Below are 21,302 nucleotides of genomic sequence, written 5' to 3' on the forward strand. Positions count from 1 at the left end.
AATACATGTGTAGAAAGGCTTCAGCAGACATACTTAAAAACGGTCTTACTGTGCAAAGAACATGGTGCAACACTCTGGCGATGTGCAGAGCTGTGGTTAAGAATGGGTGGAGAAGTGCGGGTAGAATTAACACGACAGTGCTCCAGGGCAGCAGCGTGAAGCCGGGTTAGAGACAGGAATGACTGAACTCCCGTCATCTCAGCAAACGTGATGGCCTAGTAGGGTATTGTTTCTAACAGCAAGTCCAGGTTTTAGAAGAAAGTGGGGGGATTGGATAGGACTCAGAAGGCAGAGAGAGAGAGAGATGAAAAAAATGAATGCAGGTCTTGTGAAGGGAATTTACCACTTGGTCTCATTCATAATTTTCTCCTGCATCGACTAGATTCAGAATCAAAGTTCTGTTCCCTTTCTGCTGTGTAGCTCAAGGTGGGGGTTTTCGGTAGGTGTTGCAAAGCCAGTGTGCCAGCCAAGCACAAGGCTGCACCTGCAGCTCCTCACACTTGGGAAGCTGAGGCAGGAGGACTGCTCGAGCCCAAGACTTTGAGGCAACATGGTGAGCGATCCCATCCGAAGAGCTAAAGATGAAGCTCAGAGAACTACGAAAGAGAAATTCCCTTTAAGAAACAATTTACCAGACACTGAAGAATTTACAGGTGTTAATTCTTTTTATCCTTCAATAAGTGCACGAGGGAGGTGTCACTGAAGCTGAGAGAAGGTGAAACTGCTCAGTCACATGGCTACAAATGACACCAGGCCATGATGTCACTGGTGGCTAAGAGTAATATTTGTTTTGATACAAACAGTACATTTATAACAAAATGTTAATTAATAATATGGGAACTTGTCTGTTTCTAGCCTGTAAAAGCACTGATTTCATCGGAGAGCACTCTGGTCTCGAACTCCTGCTACAGGAACCACTGCTCGTGCTTTGAACAAATAGCCCTTTCATTGATGGTGTGTTTTGAGAAATGACTTCTCAGCATTTTACTGATGTTCTGCATTTTCTACTCCATTTGTTTGGAGGATCTAGAGTGCTTTGTTTAAACTAATTGTGTTAATTTCAATTTAAGTAGTCCTCTGGCTAGCTGCTTTCCTGATGGATGGCTGTCTAGGTGTAAGAGTCAACTGGAGGGTACTGAGTGTTGTAGTTCCTAAAGCTGGCCCTTTCAATCATAAGTGTTAAAGGGCTCATAGTAGATAGGCTTATCAAGTAAAATGAACCCTGGTTCTCTGGGACTTTTGAGAACCCTCCTTATCTTTGATCTGCTCAGACTTTCACTAGCTATAGATAATGGGGTGACCCACCTGCTGGGATGCAGAAGCAGCTCTCTCTTCTGCCTGGCTTAGTCTCCTTTGAAGTCTGTTGGCTTTTTCTTGATGCTCTTGAATTAACTTTTCATTCTATTAGTGGGAAATACAAAACAAACAAGTTAGAAATCCCATGTGAGGGCTGGGAGTATAGTTCAAGTGGTAGAGCTCCTGCCAGCAGGTATGAGACTGTGTGTTCAATCCCCAGTACCACACACACATGCATGCACACACAGAATCTCTATGAGATGTGGAGACCTTTTCATCACTTACAAAATAAAAAAGGCTGGTGGAGTAGCTCACTGCTAGAGCACCTACCTATCAAGCATGAGGCCCAGAGCTTACCCCCCAGTACTGACATGTAATGGGACTATGGAAATATAAACCCCTAGATCAAGATGATGCTCTTGGACCCAGAAATGGGTCTGAGCATCAAAGGGAGGAATGTGGCAGGAAGACAGGGAGGGGGAAGGGAGATTAATGAGTGCTACAGTGAAACAAAGAAAAAAAGAGTTAGGGAATATTACTGGAGACCAGAGGAGGGTCACCTCGCCCCATAGGTTAAAGCAGCCAATGAAATAACACGTGACTATGTACGGGACAAGCTGTACCCCTCCCCCATTTCTGTAACCTGCTCTAAATCATATGTAAGAAAGCCTCCTTTGCTCTCAGGGCTCAGCCTTTGGACACGAGTCTGCTGAGTTGCTGCTGGCTTGCTTAATAAACTTGCTTTCCGAAAGCTTTGGTGCCCCATCTGTCTGAGCCCTCTTGCAACATTTTCGGAGGCTCGCCTGGGCTTTGTAGGGCAGTATTTTCACCTCCTCGTCACTGGCTCATTGTCCCTGGCCCACCAGGAGGGCTGCCCCTGCCAGGCACCACCAGACCGTGTTGATCCAAGGGGAGGGAGCTCCTGTTCTGGTGAACCAAGGAGGAAAGATCTGGTTGTAAAAAGCTGGGAACCAACTTGGGAGCCCCACTCATCAGACTGGTAAGAACCCAGGTTCAAATTCAGACCTGCCTCAGGAAGCAGAAGGGGAATCTGATCAACTCCCAGCAAAGACACCTGAGTAGCCCCCATTTGGGGGTGAAACTTCAGGTTCGGGTTCAGGGAGAGGGGTGGAGGTACTATGCTGTGTGAGTGTGTGGAAGTGCGAGCCTGGTTACGAAGTGAGTGCGAGTCTCAATCCGGGTGGCTAACTTATATGGTCTAGGGTGAACCCTAACAGGGCCTCTGGTCTGGGGCTTATACAGCTTCACTACAGCCAAGAGACACCTAAATCCCCGTAAGGTGTGCAGCTGGAGATGGACAAAGTGAAGCAAGTGGCATTTTTTCCTGTGTGCCGGAGAGGAGGACCCTTTATCTCCTCTCCACAGCCCTCAAACCTTCCATCTTTGTCTCTGTCTTGACGTCTGGCAAACAGGAGGAATGGGAGGAGGACAGAGTAAAAATATCATGCTTAAGAACTTTAAGAGGGGATTTAATGGAGATTATGGGGTCAAGCTGACTCCTGGCAAGCTCAGGACCTTCTGTGAAATAGACTGGCCTGCTTTTGGTGTAGGATGGCCCTTGGAGAGGTCATTAGATAAGGGCATAATCAATAGTTTTTGAAGTGGTTGTAGGGGAGCCTGGACACCCAGATCAGTTTCCTCATATTGACTGCTGGCAGGATGTAGTCCTCAGTTGGCCCACATGGCTAAAGCCCTGCCTAGAGGAAACATGTAGGGTTATGGTAGACAGGGTGGCAGCAGCTTCAAAGTGCAGGGAAAAATGTAAAAAGCCAAAGAAACCCACATTAGTGGGGGGCCCCGAGGAGTCCCTGCTCCCTTGTGTGCCACTGCACAGATTACAGAGTTTCTAGGAGCTGCAGGTTTCTGTGGGATCTGGATCCCCAATTACTCTCTCAGCAAAACCCCTTTATGAAGCCACAAAGGGGAGAGAGCGGGAACCTATGATATGGGGAGAGGAGCAAGAAAAGGCCTTTAAAGAAATTAAGAGGGCACTCACAAACACTCCTGCTCTGGGCTTGCCAGATACGATAAAGCCCTTCTTCCTATATGTACATGAGAGACTGGGAGTTGTGGGAGTCTTGACCCAGCTGTTAGGTTACTGGCACCACCTGGTGACCTATTTATCAAAGCAACTTGATGCAGTTTCCCAAGGCTGGCCGCCCCCCACCTGTGCAACCATGGCAGCCACTGCCTCTTGGTGGTTGAAGCAGACAAACTTACTTTGGGATAAGAACTCATAGTCCGAGTTCCCCACTCTGTTTTGACTGTCATGGAATATAAAGGAAATTACTGGTTAACAAACTCCCAAATGGTCAAATATCAAAGCATGTTATGTGAAAACTTGTGTGTCTGTATAGAGGTTGTTAAGACTCTAAATCCAGCCACCCTATTACTGGTTGATTCAGGCCCCTGGAGCATGACTTGTTAGAGGTTATGGATGAGGTGTTCTCCAGCCGGCCAGATTTGACCAACCAGCCCATTAGTCATCCGGACGTTGAGTATTTCATGGAGGGCAGCAGCTTTGCCTGGGAAGGCACACGTTTTGCTGGATTTGCAGTGGTGATGCTGGACACTGTCATTAAAGGACATCTGTTGCTCGTCGGGACCTCTGCACAGAAAGCTGAGCTCACTGCTCTCACGTGGGCACTCCAGCTTGCTGCAGGAGTGTGGGTAAACATCTATACAGACTCTAAATATGCCCTGACTACCATCCATGCCCATGGAGCCCTATATAAAGAAAGGGGGCTCATTAACTTGGGAGGAAAGTGTTAAATATGGACAAGGAATTCTAGAACTGCTAGAAGCTGTATGGACTCCTAAGCAAGTAGCCATGCACTGCTGAGGGCACCAGAAGAGGGAGACAACAGCTGTTTGGGAAAACCAAAAGGCTGATAGGAAGCCAAGTGAGCAGCCCTCACAGGACAAACCTCAGCCTCACTGACAGCTGCCTTGTTCCCGTGCCCCTTATCTGAATGGGATCCATGGTATACTTCACAAGAACAGGCTTGGTTTGAGACTGAAGGAGGAAATTTTCTACCGGATGGATGGTCGAAGTTTACTGATGGCTGCGCTGCCATACCTGAGTCACTGGCTCCCACATTTGCCAAGCAGTTCCATGAAGGAACTTACTCAGGGCAGACAGCTCTCAAGACCATCATGGCTCAGCATTTTTATGTCCCAAGTTCTCCAGCATAGGTAAGACAGCATGTTAAAGGTGCAGTCTGTGTGCCAAAACCAATCCCTGACAAGGGCCGAGATGTAAATATTTGCTGGTGTTTGTTTGCATCTTCTCAGGATGGCTGGAAGCCTTCTCTACTTGGACTGAGAAAGCTTGGGAAGTGGCCAGGTGCCTGTTAAAGGAATCATCCCTTGATTTAAAATACCTGTATCTACTGCATCAGACAATGGGCTGGCGTGGCTGAGGTGGTACAGCTGATGGCTAAGGGATTAGGAATAACTTGGAAGCTACACATGGCCTACTGTCCCCAGAGTTCAGGGAAAGTAAAATGTTTAAACAGGACTCTAAAATTGCTATTGGGAAAACTATGCCAGGAGACCCATCTACAATGGGACCAGTTACTGCCCACAGCCTTGCTCAGGATTAGGTCCAGCCCCACCAAATGGACAGGTTTCTCCCCTTTTGAAATTCTTTTTGGGGACCCACCCCTTTTCCTCAAAGGTCTGTGAGAGGACCTAAAAGAAATAGGTGACCTCACCCTGAGACAGCAGATACAGGCCCTAGTGTTGACTTACTCAAAAATCAACAACTGGGTAAGAGAGAGTCTCTCCATTAGTGTGACAACTCCCATGCACCTTATAAACCAGGGGATGCTGTTTGGGTAGAGGAATGGAATGCTCATCACTAAAGCCCCACTGGAGGGGCCCCTTTGTGGTTGTTTTGCCCACCCCCACCAAGTTAAGGTAGCAGAGCTCGTTCCCTGGATCCACCACAGCTAAGTGAAGCCAGTTTCCCCGGAATGAGAGTGCATCCCTGACCCAGCCTCACCGTGCAAGATCACCCTCCGGAATGCCGGTGCCCTTCCCCAGAAGGACCCTGGTTCCCAGGAGACAACAGAAGACCATGAACGATGAGATGTCAACCCTGCTCTAGTCATTCTGGAAGCTGAGTCTATGAATGGTGGAAGCTTGTGGAGTTGTCCACCTCACCTTTGAGTTGTTCTGTGTATTCTTCTTGCTAATCTTGGTCAGCTCTCTACCTGGGGACCCCCACGCCTTGGACTGTGACTCATGTATGCACATTACCCAAGCAGGGAGTGCTGTTACCAAAACTCTGGTTTTCCATACTTATTATTCCTGTGCAGGCACCATTGTTGGGTTATGCAACCACAGCCATATACCACCTACTCAGTGTGCTTTTGTAAAGGTCAGTGTATCTGTTTTAACCCCATTTATCACCCTCAAGAGCAATGGCTAGAGGTCTGAAGCTTCACCAACACTGGGAAGCTTGTTAACAGTATATATGCCCAGAATATGACAGTGGGACATCCTGTTGTGCATACTACAGACAACTTTACTGCCTTTATTGGCGTTATGAAAGGTGGGCAAATTGGCTTAATGGGGAGGGTCATATCTCTTTTTAAAAAAAAAGAGAAGTAACCCCCAACTGCTCTTGGTGCCTGTAACCCTATAAATTTCACTATTTTCAACCTCAATGAAACAGAATAAAAAGTTGGGAACAAGTTTGACATTTTAATCTATGAAAAGGGAACAAACCCCAGTACTTTGCTACATTTTCAACTCATCATGATCACTCATGAGAGCATCTCATACCACATCTTTCACTCCTTTTACGAGAAGATAAAAAGTGACTTTCCCATCTGTTAAAAACAAAAACATGTTCCTCTCACTGGCTGAGTCCATAGCACAAACTCTAAATGTAACTTCCTGTTATGTTTGTGGGGGAATGAATATGGGAGACCATTGGCCATGGAGGCAAAAGAGCTAAACCTGTAAGAGCCCTTTAATAAAACCATTCTCCATAGCCTTGGGGAGAGTGTTTGGCTCCTAAAATCCTCTATTATTGGGAATTACTATATTTCCCATCCAAAAGGCCAATTCTCCACCCTGGTAGGGGACTTGATCTGCTTGGGACAAAAGTTTTACAATGATGCTACCCAGGAGACTCAGTGGTGGGGGCCTCTGAATCACATGGAACCCCAACCTCACCCACTGGGTAACTTTCCTAAGCTTGCAACAGCCTGGAATAATCTCAGGCTGAGTAACTCCTGTTTACAGATTAATGATAAGGGAAGGTAATTAAAGAGATTCCTGACAAGATAAAAAAGCTTGCCGATGTCCCCGTGCAGACCTGGAAGGGATGTTGTCCCAATGACCTATTCAGGGGCTGGGTTTCAACCCTAGGTGGGTTCAAGACCTTAACAGGAACAACGTTCCTTGTCTTAGGAGCACGCCTGATATCACTCTGCCTAATCCCCCTGGTACTGTGGTCTTTCACAACCACTATAAAAGCCACTATGGAAAACAAAAAAATAACTGCTTGTGTAATGGCGCTACAGAAATAAAAAAACCCTAGATTAAGATGATGCTCTTTGACCCACAAGTGGTTCTGAGCATCAAAGGGGGGAATGTGGCAGGAATTCAGGGAGGGAGAGGAAGATTTATGAGTGCTACAGTGAAACAAAGAAAAACCTGAGTTGGGAATGTTACCTGGAGACCAGAGAAGGGTCACCTTGCCCCAGAGGTTAAAGCAGCCAACAAAATAACATGTGACTATGTATGGGACAAGCTGTACCCACCATTTCTGTAACCTGCTCTAAACAGTACATAAGAAAAGCCTCCTTTGTTCTCGGGGCTCAGCCTTTGAACTTGAGTTTGCTGAGTCGCTGCCGGCTTGCTTAATAAACTTGTTTCCCAAAAGCTTTGGTGCCCTCTCTGTCTCTGTCTAACCCCTCTTGCAACACTTACCCCCAGTATTGACCCCCAAATTATTCCCAAACATTCATTTTCTAAGTAATGAACCTCAAAGTATAAAGCTGGCTTTACATCTTTCATAAATTGCTCCTCTCCATGTCATTAAGAAATCGAATGAGCAAATCCAAAAAGAAGGTGAGTCAGAAGGTAGGAGCAAGACTCAGTGTTGGCTGAATCACTGGGAGGGTTTGTGGAGACAGCCTGTGGGCCTCACAGCCACAGCTTCAGTACTAGGTTTGGGAGAATGCCATTCCTGTTTCCCAGGACATGTGCAAACCACAGAACCATTAAGCACTTGTTGGAGGTTGATGAAGTTGTAACCCATGTGCCTGTGAATGTGGCAGACGTAGAGAGTTCAGACCAGGTCTTTATAGTGAGCCATAACCCATATCACTGATGTCTTCATCAAAGTGGAAATTTAGAAACAGACAGACATGGACAGAGGGAAGACGCTGTGGAAATAACAGCATCCACAAGCCAGGCCATGCTTGAGGCCCCCACAAGCAGGGAGAGGCATGAGGCAGGCTCAGTGCTCTCACTGGGAAACAGTTCTGCTAATACTTGGACTTTGGAGTTCTGGCCTCCAGAACTGTGAGACAGTAATGTTCTGTTGTTTACACAACCGAGTCTGTGAAACTTTGTCACGGTGGCTGTACATGGGCATCACGATGTCACTGCACACCATCATGCAGACAAGGTCAGAAAATCTATCAAAGAGAGGATCCATACTTACTGCCTGCTCACAGTGCACCAGAAAAATCATGTTTATACAACTATGACTGTTATACAGTGTTTCTAACATTTATCTGAATTGAGAAGATAGCATAAGCCTAATCAGGAATGACCAGAAAAACGCACTTTCTGTGAAGGTCTAGACAGTTCTTCATGTCCTGACCGAAAGTGATTAGAGTGAAGGTCACGACTAGTAATGAGCTCCTAAAATGAACTTGTCTTTATTACTACTACCCAAAGCAAGACTGAACTTTATGAAGTGAAATGTGGTTTGCTTAATGTTAACAAGACATTAACAAGTTGTTCACAATTAATAAGATATGCCAATTAGCAGTCTCAAATTTTAAGAGATGCATCATGCATTAGGGACAATCTGAGACAAAGTCCACCGTCTGTAACAATTGTTTTCATATTCACACTACAGTAAGACCACAGCTAATGAACACTGATCTATATTCCTACCACCAGATGGGAAGGACACTGTTCAGATGTAAATCATAATTTACGTGACTACTTCTTTTCAGTAGAAAATATTGGATTTCCCCAATATTACCAACATTGCTGTATTGAAGTCTTCCTTTTTTCTTACTTTTGTAGAACCTATTTCTGGAAGTGGGAGATGCACAAGGAACATCTTTATGGCTGTTCCTTAACTGTTTCTGTGTGGCTCCTGTCAATTTACGATGTCTGGTGCCAAGACTCTAACTCCACCGTTGCTCCCACAGGAGGCCACGAACAGGGACACACTTGAAGTCAGAACATGGATAAAGAACTAGAGTTCTAGAAAGCCAGTTACAACCTGGAAATTACTTACATTTTTAAAACCTTAAGAAAAAAAAATGTAAACTTCACATCATTGAGTTCTAAGGTATCAATGTAAACATATTTTGACATATTCCAGCAGGCAAAAGTATGTTCTATGTATCTTTTATGACGGGCTAAAAAACAAGTGGAGATGAGACAACAGGGCTCAAGAGGCTCCATCCCCAACCTCATAGGACTGCCCTTCACTGTCAGAGCTTTCCCACAACCTTTCCTGTGGACTCTGGGGTTACTTACAGGTAGAACATCAACCTGGATCTTGTGCAGGTAAAATTCTGCAATGTGTGTGTTAAGCACACAGTGACTGCCTTACCTCAGCCACCTTTTCATTTGCCATTTCCAGCTGAGACACCAGCTCTTGGGTGTGAAGTTTCTGTCGGCTCAGCTCACTCCTATGAATTGGGGGAGGAGGAGAGGGAGAAGACCTTAAAATAACTCTTCAAAATCTACAATCGAATCTTTGTTAGCAATGCATCTATATATTCATATTTGGAGCATAATTATTGTGTCGATGTGCAAAATAATTACCTAATAGATCATTCTCAAGTAACACATTCATTTCTTTATAAAATGTATGTACATTCTAGAGGTCAGTTGTACAACAGTGTGTATATCCTTAACATTCTTGAACACCTTAAAAATAATGAAGATGGTAAATTCCAGGTCATGTGTGTTTTGTCACAATTAAAACCGTGTCAGTGCCTGGTGCAGTGGTACATGCTTGTCATTCTAGCACTCGGCAGCTGATGCAGGACAATCATTAAGTTTGAAGCCGGCCTGGGCTGCACAGTGAGATCCTGTCTCAAAAATATTTAGTCATAATTGAAAAATCATAAATGGGGCAAATATTAATATATTTTACCACAATAAAAAAGAAAATTAAAAATATCTATTTTAAAGCACGAAGCATCTTCACTTTTATTGCCTTCAGATACTATTAGACATTAAAGTAAAATTACACTCATATTAAATAGAGCATTTGTTACTAAACAATGTGTGTTTACAATTTAAACACTGGCCTGCAGTGCTTCACAGGGGCTCTAGAACCTCTGAGGTCCCAGCACCATGAGCACTCTGGCATCCAGCATCGCCCGCTGTTGTGCTCAGACTGCGTGGTCTTCTGGCAGTCCGCACGGCTCGTCATTCACTCACACCCTCTGGTCCTCATTAGCTGGAGTTATCTGATGCTTGAACTGCTGTCACCATCTTCCTTCCTCCCAGGTTAGAACACCGTGTTAAGAACAGCTTAGTCAGAACAAAGGGCAAGTCAATTTGTCAACGTAAGGTAATTCAGTATTGGCTTTTGTCCCTTCACCTTACTTATACTTTCCAGATCAATAAACCAACTCACACACAGGACACAGGGAAAAGGGCGAGGAAGTGCAGTGGAGAGGGTTACATTGACTTAAGTACAATGCATGTAACAGGTATAACATCAAGGCAAAACCCCCACTGAACAGCAAACAGACACCCAAACTACTTACGGACAAGAATGAAAAGCAAGTCATGCTAAGGGAAGGCACTAACGGGAGGGGAAAGGTAAAAGAAGGAATTAAAGGAGGTGAATATGGTTGATGTACTTCATACACAAGAATGAACATAGAATTTTTAAACCTGTTGAAATCACCATAAGAAGGGGACTAAGGTAGAAAGAAGAAAAATAAAGGAGATGAACCAATTTGGTATATAATACATATATACATGGAAATGTCATAATGAAACTCTCTGTATAGCTATCTTAAATAAACAAAAATGTCCCTTTTTCAAAAACGGAGGACAGGAACATAAAAATAGGTCCTGTCTGGGAGCTGGTACCAGTGGAAGTGGGGAAGACATAAGGAAAGGGTGTAGGAGAGAAAATATGGTGGAAATACTACATATTCATGATTGAAAATGGAAAAATAAGACCTGTTGAAACTATTCTAAGAATGGGGGGGAGGAGGGATAAAGGAAAATGATGGAGGGTATGAATTCAATTATGATATAAGAACTTCTGTAAATGTCACCATGTACCTCCAGTACAATAATATCATGACAAAAATAAAATTAAAAAAATTTCTAATACCTTATATCTTGTTTGTCCAAAGTTTTTGTTAGCTCTTTGCTCTCATATCAGAATTAATGAGATCATTCAGTGACTGTATTTTCAAGCCAGCCATCAAGAGGTATAATAAATTTGGGAGACCACTGCTGAAAAACTAATGTGTTCTAAAGCTCTTTTTTTCCCTCTCTTTGGGTAAAGATCATTTCTAGGAAGTTTATTTTAAAAGTTATTTGAAGTTGTAAAGTCATGGGTAAGCTTTCCTTACAACATTAAGAATTTGCTTTAGAGTAAGACTGGGGGAATTATGGAGCTGACTGATTTAACAAACACTGAGCTGGTGCCCTTACCTCTGCACACTGTGCTAGGGGCGAGAGAGATGAGGTAGGCGACCAAGGCTCTGCTCATGAACACCTGGCAACACTGAGGTTTATATTCTAGGCAGTGAATACTCTACGAGGCCACGGAACTAAGGGGATAGCCACTGTCTCTCCAGAGGAAGTGGGCTTTACAGCGGATCTATGACAGATAAATACAAGTTAGGCAGACAAAGGGAAGGGAAAGAAGAGTGTTATAATCATATCCATGTGTGAAGGCCAGGAAATAAGAAAGGGTAATACATCTGGAACCAGAAAGAAGCTTGGTATGAATGGGACACAGTGTTCAAGGAGGTGGAGGAAGTAGGAAATACAGATGATAAAGGATTTTATAGTCAGGACAGGAGCTAAGATCTATCCTCCACACCCCAGACAGGCACAAGAGGAACGACAAGATCAGATCTGAACACCTGAAAATCTTGCTGACTGCAGCAGGAAAAGCAGCAAAACTGTAGTCAAATCAGGGAGCTGACCAGCATTAGTAGCGGGCACAACTGTGACTGAAGAGACGGGACAGGTCTCAGGGATATTTAGGAGGTGGATGAGCCACCCTGGATTTTGGGGTGTGAAGAGGAGTTCAGGAAGACACAACTCGGCTTGTGTGCCTGGGCTGGCCATCTGTAACTGGGAAATACAGAATGAAATAAATGTGGATGAGCGAGGGGTAAACACATCAAGTTTGCTGCACCTATAGAAGTGCTTACTAGCCACTGGCTGACTTCATTTTAATGTTTTATAATAATAATTAACCCTTATCTGTTTGTCTGCATCACAGAACTGGATATCTCAACCCACACTGAAAGATGCAATTTCCACTCTGAGTAAACTTCAATTCTCACTAGCACTGGCATACACGCTAGCTGACATGGTGTGGTTATGAGGACATGAGCAAAGCTTCCCTACAATATATCAGTTTTTTGAAAGTACCACAAATACTCTGAATAAAATAATGTGTGAGGTAAGAGGTTTACACTTGGGCCAATGTCTACACCATAATTAATTACTACATTCTGTCATTATTGAAGCAGAGATGATGGTAAGGAGGGGCCACACAGATTTCGGTTGCTACCACAGAAGGGAGAACTCCCTCACTGTATGAAATCCCTTAGTGATGATTCTATTCTACAGTCCGAGAGAAAACAAAAGGTGTCCTCCTTGTCTTAGAGGTGATAGGTCTGCAGCTGCAGCCGTTGTTCGTTGACTCTCTCATGACAAATTAACAGAGCATGTGCCAGATGTTTTTTTCCTGTTGAATAATGCTATAAAATGCTTCAGTTACTTATAGTAATTATGCATTTTGTAATCTGCCAGTACCTACAGCTGCCTCTCATACTGTTAATCAAAAAAAAAAATTTTAAAAAGCTGTCACGGTAGTCAAACATTACAGATCTACAGCTAAGAAATTATGTTTTAGAGTGTGAAAAGAACTCCTTAGACTCCAGTGTGTGCAATTCAACACACACACACAGATGCAGACAGAGAGACACAGACACAGATGCAGTCACACAGACACACATACACACACACACACAGATGCAGACACACACAAAGACGCAGACACACAGAGACACACACACACACGCAGACACACACAGACATAGACACACAGGCTGAGCATCCGTAACTTGAAATTCCAAACGCTTACTTTTTGAGCACTAACATAAAGTGCGAAGGTTTTCAAATTTTGGAGCATTTCCAACATCAGGTATTCAGATTAGGGATGTTCAACCAGTAAAATCTATGCAAATATTCCAAAATCTGAAAAGTGAAATACCTCTGGTCCCAAGCATGACACACACACACACACACACACACACACAGACACACGCGTGCGGGGTGGGAGGGGGGAGGGCAGGTGCAGGTAAGACATGAGCCTATGGTTTTGTTAAAGAGACACACATGACTGGTAGTTTCTGCTACAATTCAGTAAGTGGCAAAAGGAATGAGCAGAGTGGCAAGGAGTGCAGGAGACTGACTCTCTCAGGAGACTGTGAATGCCTTCCAGAAAATGGCATATCAGCTGGCTCTGGAGGGAGGAAGGTTTTCTGGGTGAGGAGCAGGACATTCATAGAAAGAGGAGTATGTGCACATTAGTTCCCCAAATCATCTTTCACTCCCACCTCCTCCTTTATATACTCTATAGCCAATCTATCAGTACCTTCCATTAATTCTAAAGAAAAAAAATCCAAAAAGATCTTAAACTAATCTAGCGTTCTCTTTATTCTTAGTCTAAAGCCACTGTCATATCATTTTTTTACTCATTTTCAGCACAAGTAGAATGTGAGATATTATAACCTTAAGAGTTTTTTGTTCGATTTCTCTTAAGACTGACACATAGTAATTGTACATATTTATAGGATATGGTGTAACAGTTCAGTACATGTACACACCGTATAATGATCAAATCTGGGTGCTCAGCATTTCCCTTACCTTAAAGCATTTGTCTTTTTTGTGAAGTATCATAGTCTTCTAGTTCTGAAATGTCCAATGAGTTGTTGCAGACTGTAGCAACAGTTCTGTCCTGTCAGTGAAATCTGTTCCTCCTATGTAACTGGTGTGGTGCCTGCCACACAATTTCCCTCTAACCCCTTCCTCACTGCTCTCCCTACTCACTCAGTGACAACTCCACTGATGACTTACATTGTCTTCCTGTGACTGTCTTATTTTACTTGAAATCATGTCCTCTCGTCTATGTTGCTGCAAACGACAGGATTTCATTGTGTAACACTCCCCACGTACACACCCATGTACACAGTACACCTTTGGCACCTGTGGGCCTCTGGTTCTGCCATGCTGAGGATGCTGTGCACACTTGATCCATTTTCCTCATAACGTCACCCAACTTCTGCTAACGACTGGCTACCTGTCAGCAAGCCTCAATGCTTACTTCCCCACCTCAGTTAAGCACATTACATGCCCGTTTTGGTTTGGAAGGATTACCATGACTTTCACCTTGCTTTCTGGGCATATTTCCATAAAATGAAGGCAGGGAAACACTCAGCAGATCACACACCAGGGGCTGACTGCTCCTCCACATCAACTGAGCTGCATGATGTAAAGGAAGTTAAAATTCTGAAATGTCTTTTCATTTTTAAAACTTATTATTTTATTTGATCTCAGTTGGTCAAAACCGCGAATGATAAATTCGTGAGTAAGATGGGCTTATTGTACATTATTTTTGCTTACCCATTCTTCTACCAATGGAGAGCTCAATGAATCCACATTTTGGCTACTGTGAACAGTGCTCAATGGTGTTTCATCTCCTCTGGATATGCATCCGACAGTGGACAACTGTGTCATATGTGACACCAGCTTCAGTTATCTGAGCAACTTCCACACTGGTCTCCAAAAAGGCCCTGCTGATTTGTATTCCCTGGTCCACCATCCTCCTTATACAATTCTGCACTATGACTAATCGGTCAGAGTCAGCAGATACCTTGTACTGACCTCAGCTTCACTGTTCCTCTTACTTATGTCTCTCATGAGGAATGTCATCCACGCATACAAACCTTGCTTAAAATCTAGTGCCTTCTGGAACTAGCAACGTTTTCATGCAATTAAAGGCGAAATACACACACACGCTTCTCACACCCCTCACGTATCTTATCACGCTTGTCGTCAATGCCACAGCATCTTAGCACTTATAAGGGCTGTTCTCTAAGCCCAGCAATTGCTTTCTAAGTATTTAACCTCAATTCTCCACATTTGTTATAAAATAAATAAAGTCTCAGGAACCTATGAGATTTGCAAATGAGTATACAGGATCAGCGCTGCTGGGACTCAGATCAGGCCTGCCTGCCTCATGTCCAGAGCTGGGCTGCTCCTCTATGCAGTGTCAGTACCGAATACTTTCTTGAAGGGCAAGAATCTAGTGGAAGTGAGCATGCAAGTCTTGATGTGTTAGAGCGATTAACAGAGTTTAGACACACGGCAGGGGTGCATAAAAAAATGTCTTACTTTTCTAGGATGCTATTTCCATTTCTTTTTTTTTTTTTACATTATTTTTAAAATTTAGAACATGATTTTATTATTATTTTTTAATTGTTGTTCTGGAGGTACACTGCGGCATTTACAAAAGTTCTTATACTATATAAAATATATCACACTTGAATTCACCCCCTTCGTTCATTCTCCTTTATCTCCTGGCAAATACTGTGTTAGCTTAGTATTTTAACTACTCAGCATATGAGGCAAAGGCTAACTATGTCCTATGAAAACCAGATTTTCCTTTGTAAAACCTGAAACCTTGCTAGAATATCTTTGTCACTTTCTTTGAGGCAAGGTCTCACTCTGCATTCCAGGCTGCCCTTGAACTCACCACCTTCCTGCCTCAGCAGGGATTACAGACAGGCCTGCATCACAATGCCCAGCTACACTTTTATAATTCCACAAAATTATCCCATAATCAAGAAATATTTCACTTAAACAGTTATCCCTGTTTAAAAAGATGTCTAAAGATGCAGATGACTACACCTAGACATTTCCAAGCATGTAAAAATATAATCTATTTTATGTTGGATAACTGACTTTTATGTACAGGTTACAGGTTAAGCATTACTAATCCAAATCTGAAACTTTCTGAGAACCAGCATGACGCCAGAAGTAGAAAATTCCATGCCTGATCTCAAGTGATGGGTCCCAGTCAAAATGCAGACACACTGAAAATGTGTCTGAATAATTTTCAGGCTATGTGTGTGTAAAAAACACACGTGGATGCCGTCAGACTTGGGAACCCCTTGGAATCCCCCAGCAAGGTATCTCATAATGTATCTGGAAATTCCCCAAAGGTGAAAACTTCCAAAATCCCAAACACGTGGAATGCTCCAGGCATTCCAGGAAGGGACACTCCACCACAGCTTTCCTCGACGCTCTCTATGGAAATGCCACAGAACAATATAGACACAGGGACCTGGGGAGGAGCTCAGGGGACAGGGCCACTTAGCACCACAAAGTCTTGGGTTCAATCACCTGCCCCCAAACCCCAGACCAACCAACAAACCAAACGTAGAGCAGCAGTGCTCTAATGGACAGAGCAAAGACCGTGTCGTAAGAACAGGAACGGTGGTGGTGGCTTCCTCTCCTGTCTTCACTAACAGCCTTCAATGTAGTGTTGTAGACTCATTAAAAACAGTGTTACACTCAACTAGCATGACAGAAAAAGCATGGCAGGAAAGGAGGTAAGCTTTGAAAAAGAAAAACGAAAAGAAGGCAAACACCCTGCTGACATTTGGTGGGTTCAAATACACAGTGGAGACAGGCGTGAAGAGACTCTGCCCCACCCACTGACTGGACTGTGCTGGCATCTGGCCAAGCACATGAAGGCGGCCTTGGTTGCTCTTAAACTCTCACTCCATTCATTCTTTCTATCTGTTCCTCTCTGACGGAGGTTAGCGCTTCATGGTACTAAGGCCAACATTCCTTTTATGGGAAACTGATTTGAAAAAAGATTCCCTGAATTCAATTGGGAACTCAACAACAGTGGAGACAGCTTTGGGACAGGCAGGCATGGTATCATGGAGCATGGAGAGCACGGAAAGGAGCACACACCACACACATGGGAACTATGCACTCTCCCTCTTCTCAGGGAGGCAGGCGCAGAGCACGTGGAGTGACTGCCGACAAGCACTGTGCACAGCAGGCAAGCCTCTACCACCTGTCATTCCAGCATTGTCATGAATTGAGAGTGAGACCAACTGGACATGAGCCACCTCAAGAGGAATGGGGGAGGCTCAGACAGGACAAGGAGCGTGATTCTACCAGAGCTGCTGTGCCCAGAAAGAGACAAAGGGGCAGAGAGGAGGGCTGCTAGCCCTTCCCAAAATTGTGTTCCTTCAAAAGTAAACTCTACTCTCCTTTTCTGTTTTATTTTTCTCTTTAGTATCTGTAATTATCACATATTACATTTTGTTTCTCTTGTTTATTGTTTATCTCTAATTTTAGAATGAAATCTCTATGAAAGCAGAGATTTTGTTTGTTTTGTTTTAAAACAGGACCTCACTATATAGCCCAGGCTGGCCTTGAACTCAATGTGTGTGGCCTCTGCCTCAGTCTCTTGAGTGCTGGGATCCCAGGTGTGCTCCACAGAGCCCTGCTTTTGCCTGCATGGTCCACTGTGCTGCGTTTTGGAAGGAACTGTTTATTTCTTGCACAGTGAGAACAGCTTAGAGAGAAGACAAACTTTGAATTCCAGAACTAATCAGAAAGCTACTGCAGTAACCCAGGCCAGAGAGCAGGGTGGCTCAAACTAAGTAGGTACCATGGGGATGGAGATGAATTTCAAAAGTCCTGTAGACTTGATGACTAACCACGGAGGCCCAAGACAGGAGTGACAGAGGAGCCGGAGGCAATCTGCTCTTCTGGCTATTCTAGGACCACATCCATGCTGTTTTCATGGCCAAGGATACTGGAAACTAGAGGGTGTCTAAACTTTGCTGAAAAACCCCTCTCCCCTGAAAAACAAACAACTTCCAATGCTTAAATGAGTTAAGGTATGATGGTACAGTAAGAAACAGCAGGACTGATGGGGCTGTTTGACACGGGGCTCATCCCAGTAAACTCAGTTGTATATGGGGCTGCCTACCCTACTTGCTCCTAAAGCTGGTACATCTGAACTCAGAATGAAGAAATTCCTCGTAGGTGCTACATTGATGCCTAGCAAACACCTTTGAAAAAATCATGTTTCACTAATTCTCAAATAATTCACTTAATAATTTATAATTCACTAATAAATGTTTAAAGCATACTTACCAAGTACCTAACACCATGCCATGGACCACTGTGTTTACATGAATACGTATGTCCATATGACCACTCAACAGACACTGTGTGCACTAACAGCTGGGGGATGGCGCTTGCAGACAGGCACGCTGTGCACAGGGGTCTGTGCTAGGACCAATGCCCGTTCACTTAGATTTTACAACAGGACTTCAAACATGGCTGTGTAAACAATCCTTGTTGCATTATTTTGTGTAATATTCTGTCCTCTGGAAGTATAATCTTGATCATGAGGAATACTGATTTTTAAAAATTATCTCACTCACTCAAGTTAATACTGGTGCCTACATCTGAGACTAGATATTTCTCCAACATCAGCAGCCTCCATGATAGTCCTTAGAATCAATGGCACTTTCAAAACTTTGTAAGATGAGAAAACTAAGTTTTATCATAGAGCAGTGGTGTAACTATGGCCCTGTAAGTTTCTTAGTGAGGACTCTTAGTTATTGGGGGCACATAATACTTTGTTATGTCTCACCGAGTTCAAACACATTTCAAAAGCTAAATTTCTGCAGAAAGAATCAAAATTATAAGGACAGTTTGGTCTAGAAAAAGCAATAGTTGAGAAAACTCCTTAGTTTTTACTAATTACTCAACATACGTTCTGATTAGAGGTTCTTGTAGGTGCTGGGGATATACTGGGGAATAACAGTACGGCTGATATTCTCATGGAGAAGACAGAAAAAAATGTGAAGAAATAAATATAAAATATAACTGCCCATAATAATGAATGCTACGAGGAGAAACAAAGGTGGGAAATAGGACGGAATCACTTTCTAGGAGCAGGCTTATATCATCTTGGTTTCTAGCATCTAGCAAAATGCTTAGTGAACAGTCACTCAGTTGTCTGCCATATAAATCAAAGGAGCTTTCAGCTACCTGCTTTTGTTTCTGGACTTGTTTGTATGAATTTTCAAACTGGAGTATTAGGCATTTAAAATTACAAGGCATTAATTCTGAACTTAACAGAATGAAGAGACTATTAAGAGTCAAGATGCTACTGATCTTGCTAAATACTTTTACAGGGCACTAAAACCTTGAACAGAAACAAAGTAACATAATTTTAGTAAAGTGACTAATATAATAAAACTAAGTATATAAATATTAATGAGCTTCTATTCTTGAAAAGTTTATATATATAAGATTTTAAATAATTTACATGTTATTTTCAGTACAGAGATACTGCTAACACCAAATGGATTTATCCCTGCTTTGTTTTTCACTGCAGTAGTTCTGAGAACTATTGGAGCTACAATCTATTTAACTGTCAGGACTGCCACTGGCCACAGGGGCACACGGGCTCTGCAGTCACCAGAAGCCTGGTTTTACCAGCAAGTGTTGGTCACTGTGCTAAATGAGTTGGAGTATTTTTAAAGAGCCTATGTTTTGATCCACTAAAGGCACCAATGAGTTACTAGATTAATCAACCGCTTCAAACTCTACCACAACACTTCAAAAGCATTAAAGAGATGAAAATAGGGTGAAAAGTCCCAAGAAAATTTTTGAGCGAAAGCTACTAACTAGAAAAGCAAGCTGAGCACTGGAGCACCAGTACTTCCTCTGCCCTGGTGGCATTTACAACCCACGCTGGGATTCCCAAGGGTCGCCCCTCAGGATACAGGTGCACACCGACAACAGCTCACACTGTGTTACCTTGCAGAGGAAGGGTGTGTGCACAGCCCCTCTCTACCACTGACCTGGGATTCCAAAGGATCACCTCTCAGGGTGTAAGTCCATGTCGTCCTTCCCCAAGTCACAGGACCACAAAGAAGCTACTCTGGTCATGAGCAACCAAGTCATCCAGAAATTTATCCATTTTCACTTGATTTTCCTTATTATTAGAATATTGGTAATGAAGGAATCGGAAGGAAAAATCATTCCCAGTAAGTTATGGACATACACCACAAATTACCTCAAAGGACACTATGTAAGATGGGAACCAAAACATGCCTGTGGCTGCAGTGCTCAGAAACAGAAGGGTTCTCAGGCACCCAGAAGCAGCAGATGCAAAGTCTCCATGGAAATCTACCACAAAAGTTTTAAGGGCAATTACTAACAAGCAGATAAGAGAAACCAGAAAGCACACATGGGAACCAACAGAAACAGGTCTGTCAAATGATGGAACTGGAACTTCCACACACAAACTCTGAAGTAAGTCCAGCAGCTTTCTGGAAGAAAACCACCAGAAGCTGGAAAATAACCACAACAAGCAGAAGATGGGGCACCAGCAATACGAATAGTAGACTTGAGAACAGCTGGACAGAGCTTCTCAACACAAAAGTTAAGGTAAAAACCCTGAAGTCCCATGCAGCAGAGACTGAACATAAAGATAATCTACAAAACACCAGGTAGGAAGAAACTGTCAAATGCAGCACAATGAAAGAAAAGATGGTAGAAAAGAAAGATGGTGAGAGACAGAGGAATGTGATCAGAATTTCAGGAGGACTTGAGAGAGAGAAACATGCAAAAGTGAAGTATTTGTTTTGCTTTTAAAATTAATCTTGGTGGGACATAATTCTGGAAAAGTGCAGCTACCTTGAGTAACGTTTGCGAGCTTTGACACTGGTGTGACAACAATCACAGTTAAGATACAGTACACATCCATCACCTCAGGAAGCTCCCAAGCCCCTCTGCAGTCACCTCTACCCTGAGACCCCTCTGCAGTCAACTCCACCCTAGGCCCCTCTGCAGTCACCTCCACTCTGAGGCCCCTCTTCAGTCACCTCTACCCCAGGCCCCACTGCAGTCATTTCAACCCTGAGGCCCCCTGCAGTCACCTCCACCCTGAAACCCCTCTGTAGTCACCCTCCACCCTGAAGCCCCTCTGCAGTCACCTCCACCCTGAAGCCCCTCTGCAGTCACCCTCCAACCCAAGGCCCCTCTCTCTGCAGTCACCTCCACCCTGAGGCCCCTCTGCAGTCACCCTCGAACCCAAGGCCCAGGCATCCACCAAGCTGCTTTACAAATCTGGAGTCATACAGTATGTACTCTTTTGTGTCTGGCTTCTTATTCCTTCACATTTTTTGAGACTCCTTCCATGTATCAAGCTTGTTCCTTTTTTTTTGCTACAGGGGACTGAACCCAGGGTGTCACTGTAGCACCTGAGCTACACCCTAGCCTCCACTCATTGGTGAGTGTCTATCTGTGCTTCTATAACTGGGCATTTGTTGTTTACCTAAAGCACCTACACTGTGTACCAGTTTTTCGTGTGGGTATGTTTACACTTTTTTTTAAAAAATTTTTTTATAAATATCTAAGTGTAAAGTTCCATGATCATGTGCTTAAGT

At 43.6% G+C, this 21,302-nt stretch overlaps 1 protein-coding gene across 5 annotated transcripts in view; it reads right to left on the minus strand.

Moving 5' to 3' along the window:
* Positions 1-21,302, minus strand: part of Sclt1 (sodium channel and clathrin linker 1) — a 160,518-nt gene that overhangs the window by 11,646 nt on the left and 127,570 nt on the right. For all 5 annotated transcript variants that reach the window (XM_074041163.1, XM_074041161.1, XM_074041160.1 and 2 more), the window contains 2 exons: positions 9,137-9,215; positions 1,306-1,401 (listed from right to left, as the gene is read on the minus strand). In XM_074041163.1, the coding sequence (XP_073897264.1) occupies positions 1,306-1,401; positions 9,137-9,215 (175 nt within the window). The remainder of the gene's footprint in view (positions 1-1,305; positions 1,402-9,136; positions 9,216-21,302) is intronic.

The sequence above is a fragment of the Castor canadensis genome, chromosome 9 (assembly GCF_047511655.1).
Source record: "Castor canadensis chromosome 9, mCasCan1.hap1v2, whole genome shotgun sequence".
NCBI lineage: Eukaryota > Metazoa > Chordata > Mammalia > Rodentia > Castoridae > Castor > Castor canadensis.